This window comes from Agrilus planipennis, unplaced genomic scaffold (genome assembly GCF_000699045.2).
Source record: "Agrilus planipennis isolate EAB-ADULT unplaced genomic scaffold, Apla_2.0 scaffold2, whole genome shotgun sequence".
NCBI classification, from domain to species: domain Eukaryota; kingdom Metazoa; phylum Arthropoda; class Insecta; order Coleoptera; family Buprestidae; genus Agrilus; species Agrilus planipennis.
In genome coordinates, this window is record NW_020442464.1 from 2,373,049 (window position 1) to 2,398,472 (window position 25,424).

The following is a 25,424-nucleotide window of genomic DNA, read 5'->3' on the forward strand; positions in this document are numbered from 1 at the left end:
ACAGGTTGAATTCTCACGGCAACAAGTGCACCGGTTGCAACAGTATTGTGCCTTTTTCTCAATTTAATAAAGACGGTTTTACACGAAGCGGTTAGTATGGCGTCGCCGCAGCGAATCTATCAGTAATTTCGTAAAGAAAGAACTAATTTCCCTATCCGGAAAGAACACCTCCAACATTGGTTACAAAACTTATAAAACAGATAATTCATATTGTTTTTAGTAAGTATTAATTATTACAAAATAGATTAAATTCATTTTTATTTCCCTTATTAAAAGCGAGTAATAATTTTTTACGTTAGACAAGAGATGATGAGATAATGAAAAAAGAAGTAAAACAGTAGAAATATCAGTGAATACACTTAAGGATTAAGCAGGAAACTAATGATAACCTAATGTTCATCGCTGAAGACCCTTCTACTCCTCAATAATATAATTTTATCAAGTTTTCCACACCCTGTTTGAAGTAAATTTTAATTATAGAAGACAAATGAAGAAAACCTACTTTATCCAATAAATAAATGACACAAATGACTAGACTTTTTGTTGATTTCATTTGTTATTTCATATTATAGAGGGTGTTCTGAAATAAGTAGCAAGCTTGCAGGAGGTGATAGAACACTATAAAAAAAGAGAATGAAGTAAATATTTAGTGGTCCGAAAGTCCACCGTTTTCGAGAAAAACGTATTTGAAAGGTCAGTCCGGTCCTGGTAGGGAAATACGACATTGCAATGGCCGCATTCCATCAGCAGCAGCATCTGTGTTCTACGAGTATTTAATTACTGCATATTATCAGCGATGAACAAAGTAGTTATTTAATTAAATATTATCGCAATTGACGTCTAAAGCCTAAGAACGTCTAATTATTATTGTGTAGTGGAGTAGTAGTAAGCTATTGATATTTACTTTATTAGTAGTTCCACAACCGTCACTGTTTACATTTTTTTTCGATGTAGTTGCTTAATTGTTATTGCAACTTCTCTATACGTCGCCAATTCACACCCAGAACCGGCCTCAGATTGCAACTTCGTCTTCGGTTTTCTTACAAATTTTTTGTCCCTTAACCACGGTGCTTTACTCACGATGGGATTACCTATTGCAGATAGTTAACATCCTCAAAAGCTTACTATTTATTTCTGTATAGATATCGGTTTCCTAGTGGAAGCGTTATAAAAATGATTCGTGTGGCACGGCTCTTAGAGTTTTCCACATACTAAAGCGAGAGTGGTTCCACTTTTTTGAGTATGAAAATGCGAGTCGGAAAAATGTTTTACGCAAAAACGAGTTCGAAGCAGACACAGAAAAAAGTCCGGACCATTTATGACGAAGGAGTCATCGAACTATAATTTTAAGCAGGAAACGAACTGTGTAATGTGTTACTAATCTTGACTCTTTGATATGCAGAATAATCAGCATTTCACTTGATCAAGTTACAGAATTACATCGTGAAAAAATTTGTCATTCCGTTGGTAGTTACTTATTTACTCATGGTCAAGATTGGATGGTGATTCTACCAGACGTTTAGTCATCAACTCTGCATTACATTCCACCAGTAGGATCATCATCCAATCTAGACCATGGCCAACAAACCCGAAAATCGCCAATTTCCAAATTGACTTGGGATTGGAATTAATCTAATAAGTGTTAATCAATCAAATGAAAACTTACCTCAAATTTGTACTTGTGTGAGCTAAGAGAAGTCCTCTGTTTCTGCCAAAAGTTGTCAGGCTTCACTATGATCGCTTGGTGAACAACTCCGGGAGGAAAATGTTCATGCAGGACTTTCAAAATCGGTTTGACAGTTGACCATGTGGCACCTCTCATGTCCACCAAGACGGTGAAGCCCAATGATCGGGCCTCATCACTGTAACAAATAGAGAAGTCATTGTACGATGTTTACTATTGCATATCTACTTTGTTAGAGTTTTATCTCAAACTTTTACAAAAGAATATAGAACATGGTGTAAGGAAATACACCCTCAACTTGAAAAAACTTTTGAATAATGGCTGCAAATCAACGAATCGGACATATATATTTTATACCTACTAAAACTTCCACAATAAGTTCTTTTGACATATCTCCGCTACGCAGTGATCTCTTTAGAAATTCAAATATCAAGGAGGGTTGAGAGCAACTTACTTTGAAATCTTTTTGCATTTGCATACATATTTTTACACTTTTACTCCACCGTTACCGTGTTGTGTTACACTGAACAGATTTCCAAAATATGCGTTAATTAATCTTCTCTTTATTGGCTTAGGTAAAGGTCTAGATGATGGCCCCCAACCCCGAAGGGATAGAAAGAGGAGGTCTCCCCCACCACTTTACCATAAAAAGTTCGTGGCGGCCTCACCCCCATAAACAGTTATGGGGGTTCAAAGTTAATAAATATGCCAATTTTTATACATTTCTAGGCATGTAAATATTTATATAGTCATTCTTAAACAATATTCAAAGGTAAAACTAATGAAAAATACATAAAAATATTGAGAAAGTTATATAAAACATTATTTAAATATCTTTATCAATAGGGTAGGTTAGGTTAGGTTATCGGGTTTTGTTGAAGTGACCACCCTCTTTCGATCCCCCACCTCCACCCGTTTGAAAATAATTTTTTTATTGAATTTTATTTGAATTATAGTGTATGAAAATTGTCAAAATAATCAACTTTCAACCCCCATAACATATTATGGGGGTGAGACCGCAGCAATTTTTTTTTGGGGTTTACTAAGGTGACCACCCTCTTTCGATCCTCCCTACCCTCACCCCCATCTAACCCCCATAACTTTTTATGGGGGTGAGACCGCCACGAACTTTTTATGGTGCAGTGGTGGGGGAGACCTCATCATTCGATCCGACCCACGAAGGGGGTGGGGACCATCATCTAAACATTTACCTTGGCTTATTTTACTAACTCTTTTGCAACCCCTAGATAATAGAACAATTTTCAATCTCTGTACACGTTTGCTCTTGGCCACTCTTAATAAACCAGGGTTAGTGTGCTGATAGAGGAATATACACAAATATTGCACCAACTATCTAAACAACTGCGTACGTACATAAATACGAACCTTTGTTGAAGTTGTTGCCTTACACCTTTAAATATTGACTTGATAGCTTCCCAAACCGGCTCTCTAAATTGCTCCTTCTGTAAATAAAGCTAAAACAATGTCCATCGACCGCCTGTCACCGTTGTAAACACGCGTGGCGAATGCCCGTTTTAAATTTAGCGTGTAACTTCTATTTATAACGAGTTTTTGCATTAAAACAAAACTGTTATAAAACTGAACTCAAATTAGGAACACAATTTATTCAAAATTAACTGCCTCGTACATAAAAACAATGTCAGCAATTTTATAATTTACGGGGTTATAAAGCTACTTTCGTATACATACAAAATATAACCAGAAAAAAATACTTTGAGTGTCTCTATAACAAAAGAATTTCTTTTAGTTTCACGATAAGTTAGAAAGTATTCAACCAGTACAAGTTTTATTTGAGGTATACAGCCTCTATTCGGTTATCCAGGACTCAGGACGTTTCTCTAGAGAATGGGAAGACTTAAAACACAAACGTTTGTCTCCTACTGAAAACGAATGTAAAACATAAATCAGAATTTTGTAAGTAACTCATAGTACATTTTCCAAGATACAGTGGAATTCGTTTATTATGACTCCGCCTATATTGACCAACCGCTTAATATGAAGTAATTGCAGTGTTAAATTTGGTTTCCATGTTAAATTCTCCATAGGAAAGTTTGCATATAATAACTTCGTTTAAAATGACATATCGTTTATTATGACTGATTCTCAAGAAATCACATCCGGCTATAATAACCCAAATGATTAATAATAACATTTTCGCTCATTTTTCTGACCCTTCTTATGTATATCGATATTACAATTCATTGTTCTTTTTCTTTTTCTGTTAGTAAATATATACAATTTGTAGTTTTTCTCTCTATTAAACTTAATAACTAACCAAAATAGAAAGTTGTTTATTTTCTAAGATTATGCTTCGTATGACGTCCGCTTAGTATGACGTGTTAGTCATTTCCCTTCGATGTCATTATAAGCGGATTCTACTGAATTCTAAATAAAAGCTGTTTTGCCATTATCCTTTAAATAACGTTTTTCAAGCTTACAAAAAAAGTACTTGATATTACACAATGTGCATTTCTAATTTAAACAACTCACAATTAATGCTTGAACTTCAACACTGAATTGCCAGTCTTAAATACATGTGACAATTGAGAAAACGCAAAAAATGAATTTAAAAAAATGATTTTTTGATTAAACAACTAATATAGATCTTAATGAATTAGCAGGAGTCATCGAGACATTGCCGTTTTCAGTTGGAAAAGAAGTTTAATTACGACACAAATAAAAATTAATTGGTTTTGGCGTCTCAGTACCAATTGGGTTTAAAAAGAAGACACAAATAAAACCTTGACTTTACATCCATAGAGAGAACAAGAATATTTTTAAGTTAATTGAATATTAAACAAGTAAAACAAAATAATGGAAGGTCTAGTCAGACATATTAGAGAAAGAAACGGGAGTTAAGAGGGTTAGCGGTAAACCTAGATTAGATTACTATTCGGAAGTAGTTAAGGATGTGGCATGTTCTAGTTTTAGGGAAATGCGAAGATTGGTTCAGGATAGGAAGGAGTGGAGGTGCGTGTCCAGCCAGTCTTATCATTATGATGAAAACAAAGTAAAGTAATGGAAAGTATCGAGGTTGTTTCTTTTAAAAAGGAAGCATTTACATAATCCAAACGTTTGTTGATAACACTACAGTTAGCAGGGGTGTAGCATTATAATTAAGTGAGATGCATGTCTGTCTGCACGTAATAAGATGGAAAATGTAAAGGGTATATTCCATACGAAAGTTAAACTAAAATTAAAGCAAGATATTTAACAAAAGCTATACACCATCATACAATTATTTATAATTTAATTTTTGATAGTGAAGCTCATAGAAGGTTAAAGACGATGATGCAAAGAAACAATACAAACCAACAGAGGTAGAGAGAAAAGTTTGAGGACAGATGAAGGACAAAGCTAACTAAAGGAAAAATAAAACAGTCTAAAAGTTAGATCACTAAACCGCACCACCGCATTTGATGTCAACGCACACAGATCTTCAAAATTTTTAATCATCATCGAGCGACGCCATCAGTTATATCATAATAGATGAATTATGTTTCAATTAGAAAAGTTGGGTTTTAAAACACCCAAGACAGTCTTTTATTTTAGCATAACATCCGTTTTACTCTTACAATTTATACTCTCTGAGAAATGTTTATTATAGTTTAGAAGCAAAACAAAAGATACCGCAAAAGTCTATGTACGTATGCAAACGACAAAGAAGTCACCAGTCCCCGCAGGGTTGAGTTAATCCATTAAGTAACTTACAAATACCATTAACAGTTTTCAAATATAAATTCTCTTCCAATTGCTTTAAAAACAACTGCATAATTTTAAGTTGATGAGATCAAACAATCTCGAAATCGCGATGCGGTAGTTCTAATAAATTTCAGACCAAGAAGTTGAAGATGTTAATAATTTTAAGTAATTATGCAATATGTTACAAACGAAGTTATTTTGCTTGACGAACTATCGTAAACGTCTAATTTAACGATAAAACAAGAGCGCCAGCCAGCTGTTACGTAAATTACGATCAATTCGGACTGGATAAGTCTAGGATGCGTAATGAGAACTACGAAGCATCTTATGGATGTACGAGAGGGCGTCTTTAAGTTAGCGGAATGGGCGAATGGGAATGATTTTTCCTTTTCAATATATTCACCTGCTACTCTTATAGATTTTTCCGATCTTTCAATTAACTTACATATACCTTCAAAAAAAAAATGTTTTGTCTGTCAGAAAAATACGCCGCATCCTTCATTTCTTCGTCGCTTGAAAATTTCTTTCCACGACGACTTTTTTTCAAGTTTGGGAATAGGTAGTAATCGCTGGGAGCTGGGTTGGGACTGTAGGGTAGGTGAGCCAAGTCCACCTTCTGTAGGGCAGCTATCGCAACACGTCTTTTGTGAACAGGCCCGTTATCGTGCAGAAGGAATGAACCTTTGAACCTAACAGTCTTCTTCTTTCTTTGACTTCTTCCTTTAACCACTCTAGGATTGAAGTCTAGTATTCTCCGGTTATAGAGACACCTTTATCTTTATAATCAATCAACAGAATCCCTTCTGAGTCCGAAAAGACTGTCGCCTTGATTTTCCCAGCCGACTGTGACATCTTAAACTTCATGGGCAGTTGTGTGACTTTTTTGTGTCGCTGCAGATTTCTGTTTGGACTCAGGTTCATAACGATGAACCCAAGTTTCGTCCCCAGCAGCAACAATTTGAGTCAATACTCCATCTTTATCTTCACTACAGAGGTCCAAAAACGCCCGAAAACACTCGAGTTGTTTTTGAGGTGGAGTGAACATTCTCGCCACCCCTGTTGCGCTAACTTTAGTCATGTCAAGATAATCGTGAAGAATTATAAAAATGGTTGTATCTAATGCTCCTACCATTTCTGCGAGTTGTTTCTTCTTGAGTAGGTCATCTTCCAGTATTAATTTTTCGACTTTTGAATGATTTCCGGAGGGATCACCTCGATCGGCCGGCCTGGCCGTGGGTCGTCTTCAAGCGAGTCCCTGCCTTGCTTAAAGAGGGTATGCCACTTATAAACCATGGTTTTACCTAAGCAAGAGTCCTCATAAACGGATGGCATCTCTTCCAGTATGGTTTTAACTGATTTTCCTTGTTTGGTAAGGAACTTTATAACAGTGCGGTACTCGATTTTCGCCATATTTCACAAGTTGTTCCCGATTGACTTGTTTGATCGACGATAGTTCAAAGACTAATGACTTAATTACGATAAAATTTAGCATTTATACTAATAATGAGTTGCTTAATTCGTAATGACTCGAGTAAGTACCCTCACTAATGACCTACCTACCCATTCCGCGAACTTAAAAACACACCCTCGTAAGTACAATTGGCGGCATCGCGTCCCGCATAATCTCAAGGCGATAATGTCTCAGCTTTCTTGAAGTAAAACCTCTTATTTCCGGCGCCTGAACTTCGACCATCTCATGAGTAAAACGGCGGAAAAGTTTGGAAGAAAAAATTATAAATATAGCTACGGGTTGGAGTATTTCAGTCTTACTTTAAAATTGAATTGCAATTCCAACCACTATAAGCCATTGAGAAGCCTCTATTATTGCTTTAATACGATTCTGTCTTTCCGCGAAAATGGCACATTTCGTCACTGCTACAAAAATAGTTTTCAATAGGAAAACTGTCTTGTGGTGTATTAAATTCAATTTAAATCTTCATGATGAAAATTTCCAGAACAAAAATAAACGAAAACCAATTAAAATCAAATGTTAATCCCGCTGGGGCAGTTGAAATGCTGCAAACAAATTTTCATTGTCAGGCAGTATGCATCTACAAACGTTGCCGGTCATAACCAAACGATAATATTGATTACTTTGAAATTCAAATTACTAAACTTTTTTGCCAGATATATTCCTCCGCAGAGGGTCGTTAAATAAATTGAATCTGAATCGATAAAAAACTGCGCTTCTGGATTTATGAAATTCTGGACTAATGTTCATATAATACACAATTTCCGTTTACACTAAAATATGCCACGAGATTCTAAACCAAAACGAATAAATTAGTTTTTACCCTAGACAAAAATTTTCAGTCTCTCATAGTCTTTCAGTTATTGCCTAGGTGTTTTTATGGATCTCTCACAGTCACTGTATGAGAGACTCGAACGATAAAATTGTTAATTCAGAGATTCGAGTCTCTCACAGAGACACTGAATGAATAAAACTGAAAAATTGAGAAACTCGAGTCTCTCGTAGAAAGACTGGGATCTCTGAAATATGTTGAACTTGAAAATTTTAACCATGTCTATCGAGACACCACTTATTGAGAGATTCGAGTCTCTCGTTCAGAGACTGGATACGAAATGAGAATCTCTCTATGAGCGACTCGAGTCACTCGTTCAGAGACGCTAAACAGTTTTTTTGACAGTCTCTCGACAGTCTCTATCAGCGACACCAGAGAGACTCGATCAGAGACGGAGCCTCGAGTCTCGCTTTCAAAGACTCTGAGAGACTGAATATTTTTATCTCTATTGTAGTTATCTAGTAATTTAACTGCAAGAGAGGGCCACGGAACAAAAAGTTCAAGAGGAAAACCATCCCTCAGGAATAAAACTGCAGAGGAAAAACATTACCACTATAAGAAACCATGTGACGCATAATGTTGTTGCTAGATGCATTTTTACGAAAAAAAAGTTAAATCAAACTTCCCGTAAATATTTAACAGTTAATTATAAATGCATCTGTTTCAAAAATACTTCAAAACACATGTTTCGTACGCACTTGGTGCATCGTATCTCACCAATGAATTCCGTGATGCAACCAGTTTTTTACACTTTGCACACATCTGTTTAATTTATGAATTAATGAATACGAAGAAACACATCCTACTTAACACAAATAATCTTCAAGTTCAATTAAGACTCTAATCACATTAACCACTACTTGCGTGACTGTGAATAGTAACAGTATGACAAGACAGTCATGTTAATCAAAAGTTAATAAAAAACATCAGAAGACAAACAATAATTTTCGTGTCCAAGAAGAATAACAAATTTATCGTCGAAAATGGATTACGTATATTAACCATGTACACGTAACCCATCCAAATTTAGACAGTAGTTGTAGGTACTTTCATCAATAAAACCTTCTCCACTATAACCTAACCAAAACCCGTGGTACATACGAGGGTGCGTTTTTAAGTTAGATAGCAACTGTGGTTTTCGCTGAGTACCTAAACTTTTAAAGGAGTCTTTTATGTTCATGTCTGAAAGGTATGATGTATGAATAGAACAATTTACTAAGACATTTCCTCTCGAAATTTGTGTATTCACGATAGCACAAAAAGGATATTCCACGTCTGAAATGATTCTTAATCCTGAAGAACTGGGAAAAGTTTCCTTCTGTATAAAAGATGTATTCAAAAATTCACACCGATATTATCTATGTTTATTATTTGTATTTTAGGCATTTGTACAAAAAGTATTAAGTTAATCTGACGTAGAAGTTTCACAGTATAAAAGCTTAGAGATTTCAGGTTACCATACGCAACCAAAAACATAAATGCTTCCTTCCTATAAAGAAAAAGTACCAATCACTTTAAAAAAACCTTTACTGGATGTAATTACCTTTAATAAAACGTTCCAAATTTCATAGAAAATCAAATATGCTTTCTTTGGAGTATTTTTTTTTAAAAAACCGTAGCTAAGTATTTTAATCTAGTGTCATGGATGAACGCCGCAGGCTGCGATCGATACGGCGTAATTCATACTCGTATACGAAACACCATAACAGACAACAAAACAAAAAGAACTAACGAGAATCTTTTCCGAAACAGTCAAGAACATTACTCGATTAAAGGGCATGTGATATCGTAACATTACTTTCGATGAGTATTGATTTTGAAAGGGTCAATGCTCTAACAAAACAAGTGTTGCAAACTCCGAAATAAATTTTCGAAGAACAAGTGTTAACGTTAGAACTAAGTTACTTAACTTTTATTTCGATATATACAGTTAAAGAGGTTACTTTTAACTTGTAGTTGTTGTTATTGTAGGATATTGCCTGCGGTGTGGCTCGCCAACATTCGCTAATGCAACGATAGACGAAAAGTGAGGACAAGTTTCTCAAGTTCCGCCGACTCTAACACGGTTACAGTTTAAAAAGCTTTCCTGCAAAACTTAACCACAAGGCCCATTTGGAATGCATCACGACTATTTCGCGCAAAGCGTCTTATCGTTAAAAACGACCGAATGTAGGTACCAATTTGTACTCTAGCAAACTTTGCGTTGCCTTCTCTGTGCAGCACAGGAAACAAAAGTCGATCCAATATAGTGCTCGGCACAAGAGCCCAATTTGTTGAAAAGCACCTAGCTCTTATCTAGGTGCAGTTTAACTAGACCCTTATTCAGACACATTATAGCAATGGCGGAATTCTAATCAGAGCAAGTGTACAATTGCACCTCTTGAACATCTAAGCAAAGCAAACTAAGCTTCAGTGTGGAAGATAAAAATAGACTTACCAAAAGTATTATTACGTGTGTAATTTATGAGCACCCCAAATGAGCAAAGAGATAATTGATCTTTCAGTCCTCAACATTACATTAAAGGTAGTATTTCGGGCATCTTCAATATGACATAATCCTAAAAACTGAGCAATTGTTTTAGTTTGCCCAAGATTTGCAGTAGCAGACATTATCATAAGATCGTCAGTCCTAAGAGTGGTTGGACACGTACCTCCACTCTTCCTATCCTGAGCCAATCTCCGCAATTCCTTAAAACTAGAACAACCCACATCCTTAACTATTTGCGAACAGTAATCTAATTTAGGTCTACCTGTACTTCTTTCAACTCCTGTTCATGCCTGTAGTATGTCTCTGGCTAGACCTTCATGCCTGTTTCTATCTCGCATATTTCTTATTGACTTCCACAGAGTCCTCTGTTCTCCTATTCTTTCTAATACCTCTTCATTTTTACCCTTCTCTATCCACGGTATCCTCGTCATTAGCCTATAACACCACATTTCAAACGCTTCTAACCTTTTCTTTTCCGCCGCGACCACTGTCCATGTTTCGCACCCGTACAGCGCCGTGCTCCAAACATACATCTTTAACAACCTTTTTCGAATTTCTAAATTAACCGTTCGCGAGCACAGAAGTGACTTCTTTTTATTGAAGGCGACTCGACCCTGCGCTACTCTCTACTTTATATCCCTACTACTCCTTCCGTCCTAACTTATCTGACTTCCTTAATACCGAAAATCAATCATTTCTTCTAATTTGGTTCATGTCAGGACTTCTCTAAAAGATGCCCTAATAAATCTATCACAGACATGGGGACCAAACCCCCCTCCCCCTAGCAATGCTCAATTCGTCAACAAGAGGTAATCTTGATAGGGTTTTCGACATGTTTAATGATAATTTTATGGCAACTTCAATAATTACAACAATAGGTGTCGTCCGGCAAGAGATACTCTATCTCTAGATAAACTGGTAGTTTCACCTATCTGTATCAGTATCTTAGGAACGTAGATGCTCGAAACTGAGGGTCTTCGACTACCTCGGACTCGAGTTACTACCACGAAGGGGACAGTTAAATGTTAACCCGCGTGTTACGCTTGGGAACTGCTTCGACCAGATAAATTCAAGTGTAACAGGTAGTTTTCCGTTTAAAAAAACCTACAATATGTAAAGAAGTTTCGGCAAAAAGTACAGATTAGCTAATAGCCTTTGTTGATTTAGCGTACCTATATATTTCGTAATTCGAGGGTAGCAGACGGTATTATTTAACACAAGTTATCTAAGGTCGTTGATTGTTCGTAAAATACTATGTTTGCCAACAAAAGGTAAACTGATTTCCGTTCTAGATTCGGCTGTCTGTTGAATTAACTATTAGAATTACTATTTATTAATTCTCAATCAAAAGTCACCAAGTATACTCAAAATCAATCAAATTAAATAGAATACCTACCCATTGTTAATTTCGCTGCGTTCCTTTTTTCATCCAATTTAAAAACATGCCCGAAGAAAAAGGACTTTAAGCACACGAAGTTTTCAGACATCTTACAAACTTTATAAAAATCAAACTAAAAATGAACTGAAGAAAAAAAGCAATTAGTGGATGAAAACATTAAATTAAGTAGACTATTGTTATTTGGAAGTAGTTTGCTATGAGCCTCAGCAAAAATTAATTGCTCATTAATATTTCATCTTCATCTTTTATTATGATGCATGCTGTACTGCTATCAGGTAACAGATACATAAAAAAAGGGATGGATAATGCGTTCCATACGTGTATCATCTGCTCAATGTGAAACGTCCCTAAATGACACTTTGACTTGGCACGCATTGAATATAATTAACTACCTCAAGAAGCGATTAGTCTTCTTCAATCTATTCCAGTTAACGTTCAGAGGCAAATGCTGCGTCTTCTATTATACCATGTACTCTCCATTGGTTAGCAGACTGCAACGATGAGAGGTTACCTTTTAAATTACGGCTCCGATGGTTACTCGGTTCTCTCGTTAAATCATCGGTTCCGCTACTAGATCAAAGCCTCTCAGTTAGTAATTGCAGTGTAGTGTGTTTGCCAAGCTTTCAATAGATATGTAGGTAGCTTCTCAAAACAGATTCAGGTTCGTTCATTCAATTAACTAATGAAGATGGATACAGAAAATATCAAGTAGCACCATCCCGATGAACGTCAATGACGAATTCAATCTTCCGGTTTTCACGGGATGATAATGCACACAATAGCATGGAACATAAACAACTAGGTACCAACAAAGAGTAACCTTCAACAAAAAGAAGTCACTTCTATGCTCGCGAACGGTTAATTTAGAAATTCGAAAAAGATTGTTAAAGGCGTATGTTTGGAGCGCGGCGGAAAAGAATAGGTTACAAGCGTTAGAAACGTGGTGTTACAGACGAATGATGAGAATACCGTGGATAGAGAAGGTTAGAAATGAGGAGGTTTTAGAAATAATAGAACAGAGGTTACTACGGAAGTCAATAGGTAGGTGGAACACCTTCTTCGGCATGAAGGGCTAGTTAGATACATATTCTATTCAATTAAGAGAAATAGAGGTAGGTCTAGATTAGATTACTGTTCACAAATAGTTAAGGATATGGGATATTCTAGTTCTACAGAAATGCGACGATTAGCTCAGGATAGGAACAAGTGGAGATGACTGACGTCCTTATGATGATGAGGATGATGAGGTACCAACAGCACAACGTATTAATAAATTTTAAGACCTCTTTAGATTGGTAGGACACCTTCTCAGACAAGAAGGTCTAGTCGGAGACATATTAGAAGCAGAAACAGGAGTTAGGAGGGATAGAGGTAGACGTAGATTAGATTATTGTTCGCAAATAGGTAAGGATGTGGGTTGTTCTAGTTTTAGGAAAATGCGAAGATTAGCTCAGGACAGGAAAGAGTGGAGGTACGTGTCCAACCAGTCATTAGGACTGACGACCTTATGATGATGAAGACCTCTTTAACTTAAGCCTTACATATACATTAGCATTTCATTTGTACTTTGACTATTTACCGATATTCCTCCATACTATAGCAGCGGTACAGTATCAGCCAGGAACGGAAACTGATGATTAGAAACCTTCGAAGCAGTTCAAAAGATTATTTTTTGTGAACTTGTTCAGCTCCTCCTTCGATGCCGTGTCTTTATATCCTCAATCGTAACGTAGCGTCGTCCTTTCATGGGCTTCTTCAGTTTTCGAAACAAGAAAAATCACCGGGGGCCAAATCTGGGGAATACGGTGGCTGCGGCATTATTTGGGTGTTGTTTTGACCAAAAATTGTGTGAGCAGGGCTGTTATCATAGTGCAAAAGCCCATTTTTTTCTTCCACAAATCCGGGCGTTTCAGGCAGATTGCTTCGCGCAAATTGCGCATAACTAGCAAGCAATATTCCTTATTGGCCGTTCTACCCCCCTGTGGCAAGAACTCATGATTCACCACGCCCCTGCAATCGAAGAAAACTGCAAGCAAAAACTTCACATTCGACCTAACTTGACGCGCTTTTTTCGGTCTTGGCTCGTGCGGCAGCTTCCATTAGGATGACTGAGCTTTGGTTTCCACGTCATAAGCACAAACCCATGACTCGTCACTAGTTATCACCCTCGGAAGCAAATTTGGGTTATCGCGGACAGAGTCCAACCGTTTCTTATGTTAATGCGATGCTGTTTTTGGTTGAAATTGAGCAATTTTGATACGAATTTTGCGACGACCGGTCTCATACCCAAATCAATGGTAAAAATCAAATGACAGGAGCCAATCGATATGTTTAGGTCCTCAGCAACTTCTCTAACGATGATTCGGCGATTGGCCAATACTATTTTCTTCAGCAGTTAAAAATTAACTGAACATTCAACACGGCTAAACTTATCAGTATATGTGAGAGACATAAGTACCAACATAACGCCACAAAAAGATCGAAAATCGAATATACGTAAGTCGCGGAAATTTAAAATTCACGATACTTTTTGAACAGACCTTGTATATAGATGTTCTTATCACGGTGAACAACCTTACAGGGTCTAGTAAGAGTATGTTATTCATACAGAACATTTTTACCACGGTTACCTTTCGTGCACAAATGTGAATCCATTTTTCTCCGTCTCCTGTTTCAAATTAGCTTCCTTTCATTCCTATGTCAATAAGATTATTTTTTTTCCAGAAGAGAGCGTCAGAAAAGAAAAACTAAAACGTCTATACATAAACCCTCTTTTCTAAATAAAATACATTCAGATTCAATGTTATTAATGGGTGCAGGGAAGCGACAAAGTGGCCAAAATTCGTTCCATCTATACGACAAGTCGGGAATAGGATATCTCAAAGGATCAAGTCCGGACGAAATCGATAAACAATTTGCTGACTATTCATGTCCACTCAAAGGATAAGTGTGGCAAGGCGAAAAAACCGATATCTAAAAATATGTGCTCCTTTTATTCTAAAAGTTGAACGACAAAAAGAAAATTAATCGTGTGTTTGCACACGAAAAGCTATGTTCATGCACCTATGTATAAGTAGATATTATAGTGAGTACGAGTGTGTTTGTGTGCGATCGGGCACACGTGTGCGTGAACAGCTTATCGATTCGTCAACTAGCCGCGGGCGCCTTTCTTCATGTGCGCCCTATTTGTAATTGTGTGTGTCGTACCTGCGTCCTCGGAAAGCAGTTAAACAATTCAAAGAAAAAATAAACTACCCGGATGTTTCCAGAAGGTTCCAGAAAGAAAACAAAAAAGTATTTAAAGGAAGAAACGATCGCCGAGGGAAGAAGAAATAAACTGACCGTTGCAGAAGTGAATCCAGAAATATATTGACAGTGATAGCAGTGAAATAAATAGCGCAGTAAATAGTGATATATCAACAGTAGTGTAAATAAATAGAATAATTCATAACCTAAGTTTAGTAACAATTTAATAGTGTTTCTATGTTCTCTGATAATAGTGTAAATAAATAGTTTTTGTCGTTATCAGTCTTAGAAGTAAATTTTGTTAAACCCACGAACATTATAATATGCATAAATTTTTGTATTCACGAAGTTAGGCATTGAAAGCGTCATTTGCAATCCACCTCCATACTTTCGAAAAGGTAAGTAACATATGTAATAGTCAAATTAGTAATTCGCAAGTTACCGTAATTGTACCCCACTTTAATGACATAATTGTCCTGTTTTGGAAAATTTAATACACTGACACACTATTTACGCAAAACCTACAGCGACATGTCCATTTATGTCATTGACTTTCCAGAACAATGTGTGCTATCCGAGACAATAACAAATCGTTTAGAGAAAAAAATTCTGTGAAATGTTCATTGTACAAACAGCAATTAACTCTTTATTTAAAGACAACGATTGTACATAACTGCGATAATAATAACCGTCAACATATCGCGTTTTATAAAAATTGATATACTGTATACATTTCATATGGCTAAACTGAAAAATGCGGAAGCCATGAAGATATAGCAAGCAAAATATTATAGTCATCTTCAAGCTTATTATTATGAGCAATGATAACTGAACATAGAGCAAACTAACGATAAGAGTCTCCGTGACTTATGAACACATTACGAAAAAACAACAGAATTTTACAAATAAATGTGTACTGAAACAAGTCTGATACATCAAAGGAAATATTTTCATTCATATTGTTAAATGTGAATGAACAACCCTTAGACCCGCTGACAAATTATTTCATATAATAATCCTACTTTAAAAGAATCTTAGAACTTAGATACGAACAATTATTGTGCAACAGAAACAACATCCCCTGGAAAATAATAAATTCGTATTGGAGGGTTTCGCACCCTGCAAATAACCCTTAGACCTTTTGAGAAATTATCTCATAGGCATAGCCTTATCTTAAATCTCTCGTAGAGTTAGTATACCAAATTTACTGTGGGACAAAAACAATTTCCCCTAGAAAATAATAAATAAGTATTGGATGGTTTCACACCCTGCAAATAACCGTCAGACCCTCTGACAAATAATGTCATTGGCATAGTCTTATCTTAAATTCCTCGTAAAGTTAGTATAGCAAAAATTATTGTAGGAGAAAAACAACTTCCCCTGGAAAATAATAAATTAGCATTGGAGGGTTTCCAACCTTGCAAATAACCGTCCAGATCCCCCGATAAATTACCTCTTAGGCATAGTCTTATCTTAAATCACTTGTAGAGTTAGTATACCAAAAAATGTAGTAGTACAAAAACAATTTCCCCTGGAAAATAATAATTAAAGAAGTATTTAGCACCCCATAACTAACCTTTAGACCCGCTGACGAATTATTTCACGGACCTTAATTTAGTCTTAATTTAAATTACTGTTAGAGCTTAGATACAAAAAAATTACTGTGAGACAAAAACAACTTCCCCTGGAAAATAATAAATTAGGATTGAAGGGCTGGGCTACTTAGATGTTATTAAATGTGATTTATCCAACAACTTATATCTGGCACTTTTCACTTTTACATTTTGTGTTAGACTCTCCATTGTCACTGGCTTATATCTATTGTAGACGACCTACATTCTTTCCACGTATTCATTAGGGTTTTCTTACACCTGTCGCAGCTATTACAAATTTTAAACAGCTCAACTCATAAACGTATATCACCGAGTAATGTGCATTAAGTACTATAAAAATTCAATAATTCTTCAGACAACTTCCTCGCTTCTCAACAAACTTGTGAAAACTTTTAAATCAGCAACACAAGTATTAAACTAATCGCAAGCAATTTACGACGCTCTAAGAAAACTCTGGGAATGTTTCACAGTTTCCTTAATAAGGAATAAGGAATTCGACTTTTTAATGAAGTGCATTCTTTAATTTCGTTTCACGACAAACCTACACAAAATAAGCACATGCTTGCATTACATTGAAAATCAGCTTTGCCTTTACCGTAAGTAACTAAAATCTTTTAGTTTTAGAGCGATTTTAAGTAAAGGGTAAAAGTCTAACTAGTAAATCTGCTCGATTTTCTTGTTTCTATGGTTTCAAAACGTTATTCGAGAACCTTATTATAACAGCTTAGTTGGTAAATGTATTATTGATCCCTTCTCAAGACAGCCAACAGGTTTGGCGATAGACTGGCAAGCATCTTACTCAACTCTGAATTAGGGTGTCTATGGAAACTTTAACAATTAAGAACTTGATAAGATGCAAGTAGAAACCTTATTTAAATCAAATTCAAGAATTCTTTTGAAAGCGTATGATGTATATACTCTAAATTATTATGCCAATAATTTTTTTTTGGAAGTTTCTCAACTTTACACTACTGACCTACGCCCATGACCTAAATTAATCTACCGTTTCGTCACGCCAGTTATTTAAATATTTAATGAAATTAATGCATTCAAGAACTGTCACCTAAATTCTTTAAAAGCGCCTAAAAGTCATTCAGTTTAGCGTCACATTCACTATACCCATCAAAATCAGCGGCCACAATCTCCACTACCTAATTGACTTGTCTAGCACATCGGCATACGTGCTGCAACACCAGTGGTAAGTATCTATTTGGCATCATTACTAATTATATACACTCATTATGAATTTAAATTAACTTATACCTACTAAATGCAGAGTAAACATTGAAATAATTCGGTCAACATACAAACGAAGAACAAGCGCAATAAAGCGCACATGATGATATTATTTCAAACGCGGGAATTTTAACCGTTTCAAGAAGCATTCGGAAATGTGAAAAATAGGCACGCGGCGAGGAAATGGCATCAATAAATATCATATCATTCTGGCGAAAATACCTCAGATACGTATTTCGATCTTGCTTCTGCAAATCGACCGCACGATATTACCTACAATAATAAGGCAAAGAACCGTGAAAATATTCTACTAAAATTTATAGATTGGAATTCTCGATTGTTACCGGTAAGTATAACGGAAACCACCGCAATTTATCCTCGACGTAACAGAAGGACAGATGATGATGTTTGCTTCCTGTCAGTAACTCCCATTAAAATTTTCAAATATATTAACAAAGTGGGACTTCTCCCACTACATTTTTCATAGGGGCTAAACGAAAAGATTTTCTTGTTATTTTAGCATTCCCTAAACAAAAGGTTATGTGGTTACTCATGAATAAAATAAAATCAACTGTATATTCATTAGCATGAGATTCTCTTTGGTTCCCTATTGAATAACATGAGTTTGAAAAAGAATTTCTGTTCGAATAAAATAATTCGAAGTGGTCTGTATTCTGTCGAAACTGCCGGACGCGGATCGCGATTTCGATCTTTTTGGATCTCATCAGCGCGTCGCAGGCAGTTCCGACAGAACACAGACCAACTTGTACCTGCTGTCTTAACAGCGCGTTTTAGAAAACACCACAAATGGCGCGGTAAACGCCATCTGTAGTACGATGCTACATTTTAGGATTACGTATGCTCGGTATGTAGTTATGCATAGTATTTTATGGTGTTCCAATATCATTTCCCCGAAGGGGGCGGGGGTGGAGAGGGAGAGAGAGAGACACCATGCATGTCTACCTGGACCCCTTATAATGGTGAGATTAGTAGAGTCATCCCAAATGGGGCCCTTTTCAGGGTATTTAACATAACGTAAAAAACCTTTAAAACGTCGGTATGATTTTGTAGTTTATAAGAAACGTATTTACCCTATTGGCTCTGTTTCTAAATGTGGTTCATTTCCTGTAGACCATAAACCATTTTAATGTGTTATTGCTGCTCCCAACATTAACAAATATGTAGTGCGAGTTGTCAAAGTTCAAGAAGGTCAAAGGTTACGATATTTATATGTACATAGTCATTCCACTCCAATCGGAAGTAATTCTACGTGAATTTTCCAGTTAAATGGATTCCTCTGACCATATTGCCTTTGGGAGCAGACACGTAGAAAGTCAATAAAACTGATTCAAAAAGCGAATTTAATTGGCGCAAAGCGCAAGCTTTGGAACCAACAATGACAAAAAATACGCACTGCAGCGTATCTCTACAATTGAACATCTCAATTACAATTATCTAGTTAATTCGCAATTTAGATATTTGAACTTTTTTTATAGATCCACTTTTCGAAACAATAAAATATAATCCAATTTGCATTTTTGTTTTTGATATTAAGAAAATACTGCTTCCACAACAATGGAAAACATGGTCAAAAATTGAAATACTTGATGGACGATTTATCGTAGCCCACTCAAAGGCGTCAAATTTTGAAAATCGAATCGAATAACCGTTGTATTGTTTCTAAACCTAACATTATGTCATTGATTTACAACTGCATTATACATTTACTAAAATTTATATACTCGGAAAATAGTCTGAAATTACGACCGAGTTATGTTAACAAATTAAAAGTTAATTTCCACTTCCGGGTTGGTACAATTGCATACAATTTATTTACTAAAACATTCCTGACCAAGCTTGCATTATGCGAGTTATTTTTACTCACGTCCGAACTGGTTTGGTTGAATGGGAAACGTTCGAAAATACAAAGAGGAAAAACTGATTGATTAATAACTAACTTGTGCCGGCAGTTTCATTTGCGTCCTATTTCAGCTTCGATTCAATTAAGACAAACAATTTCAATTACCATACGTAATCCTAAAATGTGGCATCGTGCTACAGATGGCGTTTACCGCGCCATTTGTAGTATTTTCTAAAACGCACTGTTAAGACAGCAGGTAAAAGTTGGTCTGTGTTCTCTCGGAGCTGCCTGCGACGCGCTTATGAGATCCAAAAAGATCGAAATCGCGATCCGCGTCTGGCAGTTTCGACAGAATACTGACCACTTCGAATTATTTTATTCGATTAAGCTAACGTGCTTATCCCGTTGAGGTTGGCTACGCCGGGATTCGTTTTCAGCAAGTGGATATCCACACAAGTGGACCTTGTTGGACCATACGTAATCCTAAAATGTAGCATCGTGCTACAGATGGCGTTTACCGCGCCATTTGTAGTATTTTCTAATTTCAGATAAAACTTGTCAATATTCTTTAATTCCTAAACGGTGTTTATTATCAACAAAATTATACTTTTAATTAATGTGGAAAACTATCGGCTTAAACCCATAAATTAAATTCCTAAGTTGCGTAATTTTAAACCTTTCCAGAAGACAACAGACGCTTTTATAAAATAAATAATTTTGTAAATACCTTGGAATGGACATGAGATACTGAAGCAATTTCTTGTAATCCTCTGGTTTGGCCCGTTCCCGTCGGGGACTTGCAGGAAAGGACAGAAGCGGTCCTCCCCGACGGTCCCGGCCTCCCGTTAGCACCACCAAGCGCTCCTGCAATAGTGGCATTAACTCTAGAGCCCGTTGACCGTCCATAACTCCTCTATCTGAAACAAAGAAACATTAACGAAGCTGTACAGGACCCATGTTACTTCTAAATTATATTAAAAATTGCAATTATCAAGCAGCGCATAGAAAAATCTACACACAAACGTCATCGAATTAACCATAGAAAACATCACGAAGGTGCACGGAGAAAACTAAATTTTTATGACAACGCAAAATTTATTATTCTCGATTGCAAATGACTGAATTTGCCGTAGAAATAGTATAATATTTATTAGGTAACTTGTAATGATCTCAATTTTGACATGTTTCTTTAAAATTCATTTCTGGTTTCTCAATTATTTCAATTAAATTTGTAATATCAACTAAAATACCAAATAAATTTATTTCTGCTGGAATTTTATTTTTACAAATTCGGGTCCAAATTGTAATTTTTATTATTCTAGCTTACGAAGCAACGGGCTAGTGGGATAAATTGTAAATATCGCTTTAATATTCAGGTAAATTTTCCTTTTTCATTTTCTCCGTGTGTAGACTAGACAACAAGATAAAGATTTTCTATACAGTAGGCTCATTTTCCTGGCACGCTCATGAAGCAGGGGCTCAGGGGCTGTTTTCCATGGTGTACAAACATATTATGTAACTATACATGTTGGTAAAGCCATTGAATCGTCCTCGTATATGTACAATAGGCCAGCGAACATAAAATTGATTTATGACCGCCTGCAAAAATATAGGATTTTCAGGTTAGATCAAAAGAGTGGCCCCATTGTTTAGAATATCTTTATACTGTGGTTACTGCAATTACACATGGCGTGTCTTGAAATAAAAATGGTATAAAAAAACACTCCAAGGGCTATAAAAACTAGCTGATAGTAGTTTTATTATCAATTTAAACAAATAGTGACAGATTACAACCCTTACGAGTATTATATTGGTTACAAAGTAACGATAAAATCCAGGATATTTTCAACATCTATCTATATAACGGTTCTAACAAAAAAGTAACAATCAAATCTACCCCAAGAAGCCCAATGTTCGAAAGGAACATTCTAGGACAATCGTGGAAGCGAAATTGCTTCACAAAGTAAAAAACTATACAAAAGTTTCCAAGAATGTGTTTCAAAACGGCTATAAAGGTTAAAAAGGTGACTTCATAAGCGGCCTGGTGCGTCGCGTGCTTCCCTTCCTGAAAATCGATTTCCCTAAGAACCCTAGAAACCCCACGATCCTCGCGATGTTTCAAAGCTTTTACTGGCGATCGTTAGGGCCGTAAATGTTGTTGCTGTAGTCCCAGCATAATTTTGTCCTTTATTAAATCTCGACAACGTACTCCAGTTGTTAAAGTAAAAAATAAAAGGGAAAATTGTAAATAAAAAATGGTAAAGCGGAAAAATCCCTTCTTGAAAACTTGATTTGATATTTTCTACAGAGTAGAAATTGACTAGATGTTTTATGAAGGCTATAAACTTTACGTTGGTTAATTAAAAAACCAATGTATACTCACAAAATAATATATTATACCTATAAAAGAATTAAAACAGTTTCAACCCTTTGGATATTTTTAGTAAAAAATAATAAGAAAAAAAGCAGTAAAAGTAAATTCCATCTAATAAGTGCGACTGGACCCAAGGGATCCTGTTTATTTAAGGACAATATTATAAATGCATTGTTAATAATTGTTTGTTTAGGTTTAACACATTATGGAAAATATTAACGATAATTTGAGATTCTGACACTTAATACAACAAATATTCCACAAATAATAACCACTTGGAAGGTACTTCACAGGGCTATGAGTGACGAAAAAATTAAAAACAAATTAGTACTTATTATGAAACACGAAACTGCGAAATAGTACTGTATGAAAATAAATAGAAGTAAAACAAAAATATTGGTATGCAAGGGATGAAGAAGTAGGGAAAGAGCGAATATAATGGTAGGAAACGAAAAATTAGAAAAAGTGGCCGATTTTAGGTATCTAGGAAGTCAGGACGAAAGGAGCAGTAGGGATATAAAGCAGAGGATAGCACAGGGTCGAATCGCCTTCAATAAGAAGAAGTCACTTCTATGATCGGGAACGGTTAATTTAAAAAATTCGAAAAAGATTGTTGAAGGTGTATGTTTGGCACACGGCACTGTACGGGTGCGAAACATGAACAGTGAGCGCGATGGAAGAGAAAAGGTTATAAGTGTTCGAAATGTGGTGTTAAAGGCGAATGACGAGGATACCGTGGATTGAGAAGGTTAGAAATGAAGAGGTATTAGAAAGAACAGGAGAATAGAGGACTCTATGGAAATCAATAAGAAATAGGCGAGATAGGTTGGTAGGACACCTTCTAAGGCATGAAGGTCTAGTCAGAGAAATATTAGAGGCAGAAACGGAAGTTAGGGGGGGTAGAGGTAGACCTAGATTAGATTACTGTTCGTAAATACTTAAGGATGTGGGTTGTTCTAATTTTAGGGAAATGCGAAATAGAAAAGAGTGGAGGTGCGTGTCCAACCCAGTCTTAGGACTGACGAGCTTATGATGATGATAACAACTTATTATGTAAAAAAAACACTTTCTTGAACTCAAGTATATGTTACTTCTCAATTGTAAACAATTTCAAATTGCTCTATTTTCCAAACAAAGATCGAAAGCTTTATGTATTTAGAAAAATTGTAGGAATAATATTTGTTGAATTGAATTGAAATTTGTTTCTCGTGGAATAATTCCCTGTATTTAACCTTCCTACGTTTAATTAAATTTCATTCAAATCCACGTGACTTAATTACCGGAGAATGTTCGACGTCTCGATAAAACATTTGTCGCGCTGTGCCAGCTGTGTGGACGCCTCTGCTGTTGATGTTGGTGCTGTTGCTGGTGTTTGACAGGTTTGGGGTTGTCATCCCTTGCTCGGCCAGCACACGCCATGACGTTGACGACCCTACGTCGTTAGCATTCCTACTTGTCGAACGCGACGTTGACTTCTTTGCTAAACGATCGCCACTCGAAACAAAACGCCCGTCTCGCGCCAGTGTCATTAAAGTGGCACTTCGTAATTAAAGTCACGACTAAAGGAGGACATTATTAAATTATTATTGATCGACTAATTTTTGTTAACATTCGGAGGCTCTTCCATTATTACGTCAATCAGAAAATCAGTACGAAGTTAAAGGAAAAAAATGATCGAAATGACAGTGAAATATTGAAAATTCCAACGTGAAAAACACGATCTAAAAACCCAAAAGAAAGTCATCGGTGACTAAATTTGGGTTTATGGATGTGATCCTGAAACAAATTCACCTCGACTAAAGGAAGCCCGCCAACCAAGTCAAGACCAACATCAAATCCTTACTGATCTGCTTTTTGAATATTAACGGGATTATTCACTGTACCTACGATTAAGGCAGATTTCTACCGTGATGTCCTGAGACGACTGAGGGAAGATATGAGAAGGAAACATCCACATTCCTCACGCATTAGTTTTTGGTTAAAAACAACGTGACCATCGTTCCTCAGTCACCTTACTGACCCGATTTGACCCCTTGAGACATTTTCCTCTTTCCAATATAGAAAATCAAATTGAAGGGATGTAGATTTGACACGATAGAGGAAATTCGAGCTGATTCGCAGACAGTGCTCAACTCATTAACAAAACAAGACTTTCTGAATACATTCCTTTCACAACAGAAGCACTGGTATTAGTGTCTGCAACCCTAGACAAAAATTTTCAGTCTCTCTTCAATCTCTCAGAGTCTCAGCATCTCTGAGCGCGTCTCTCACAATCTTTCATAGTCTCTCAGTTACTGCTTAGGTGTTCTCATGGATCTCTCACAGTCTCTGTATGAGAAACTCGAACGATAAAATTGTTAATTCAGAGATTCAAGTTTCTCACAGAGAGATTGAATGAATAAAACTGAAAAATTGAGAGACTCGAGTCTCGTAGAAAGACTGCGATCTCTGAAATATATTGAACTTAGAACAACACTCTCGTTCAGTGATTCGAGTCTCTCGTTCAGAGACTGGATACGAAATAAGGATCTCTCTATGAGCGACTCGAATTTCTCGTTCAGAGACGCTAAATAGTTTTTTTGACAGTCTCTCTCAGCGACAACAGAGAGACTCGATGAGAGACGGAGACTCCAATCTCGCTTTCAGAGACTCTGAGAGACTGAACATTTTTATCTCGGGAATCCTGGGGGGACTACATCTATAGTGAGGCGGAAAATAAGGTACGGCTGTTGTACAATTTTGTGTATCGCTAGATTTTTAGGTACCACCTCGTACTAGTTTAATTCGTTTAATAGCTTTAGAATTTAATTCACATATTCGGCGATAGCTGCAACAAGATTAATTGGCTCACTAGCATACCGCCATTCGTTTGGCATATCAATTAGAAATTTATTTATAATTCATATGTATACGCTCATAGAAATTAAAATTAACAAGTTGGATTAAAATTAGTTTGTATTCAACGTAACCGTATATATGAAACAGGGGTTGATTAAGGGAGAGATAATTTAATTCTAAAACTTTTACAGGAAAAAAACTAATATAATCAACCAGCCAACATTATAAACCATGCTAACATAGATATATTGTTATTATAGGTAGATAATAACAAAATTATAATTATTTGTAAAGGTCTTTATCGTGCTAGAAATGTATCTTGATGATATTAGATGAAATTGGAAAAAAAAACAACGACTTCTGTAGATAAAATTTAATGCTACGATTAATGTTTGTGCATGGCTCAGTTTCGAAAATACATATTGCTAATTTCTTGACAAGAAATCTTCCTCTTCTTAAGGATGTTTGAGAGGTACAATCGGAGACAAGAGTACATACAATTCGAAATTCGTGATTAATTAGGTTTTGCAACATATTATGAGGTAAATAAATACTATCTATACTAAAAAAAAGTATACGGTTTGAGAGAAAATTTGGAATTTGACCAAAAACATTGAATAAAATAAGAAATAACGAATAATATGGAAAATTTTTAACAT

General features: G+C 36.0%; 1 protein-coding gene across 1 annotated transcript in view; it reads right to left on the reverse strand.

The window, feature by feature from the left end:
* LOC108735500 (triple functional domain protein) overlaps positions 1-25,424 on the reverse strand; it is a 95,196-nt gene that overhangs the window by 35,234 nt on the left and 34,538 nt on the right. The window contains exons 3-4 of the mRNA XM_018467876.1: positions 20,281-20,470; positions 1,667-1,862 (exon numbers count right to left, since the gene is read on the reverse strand). Of these exons, the coding sequence (XP_018323378.1) occupies positions 1,667-1,862; positions 20,281-20,459 (375 nt within the window). The 5' untranslated portion in view covers positions 20,460-20,470. The remainder of the gene's footprint in view (positions 1-1,666; positions 1,863-20,280; positions 20,471-25,424) is intronic.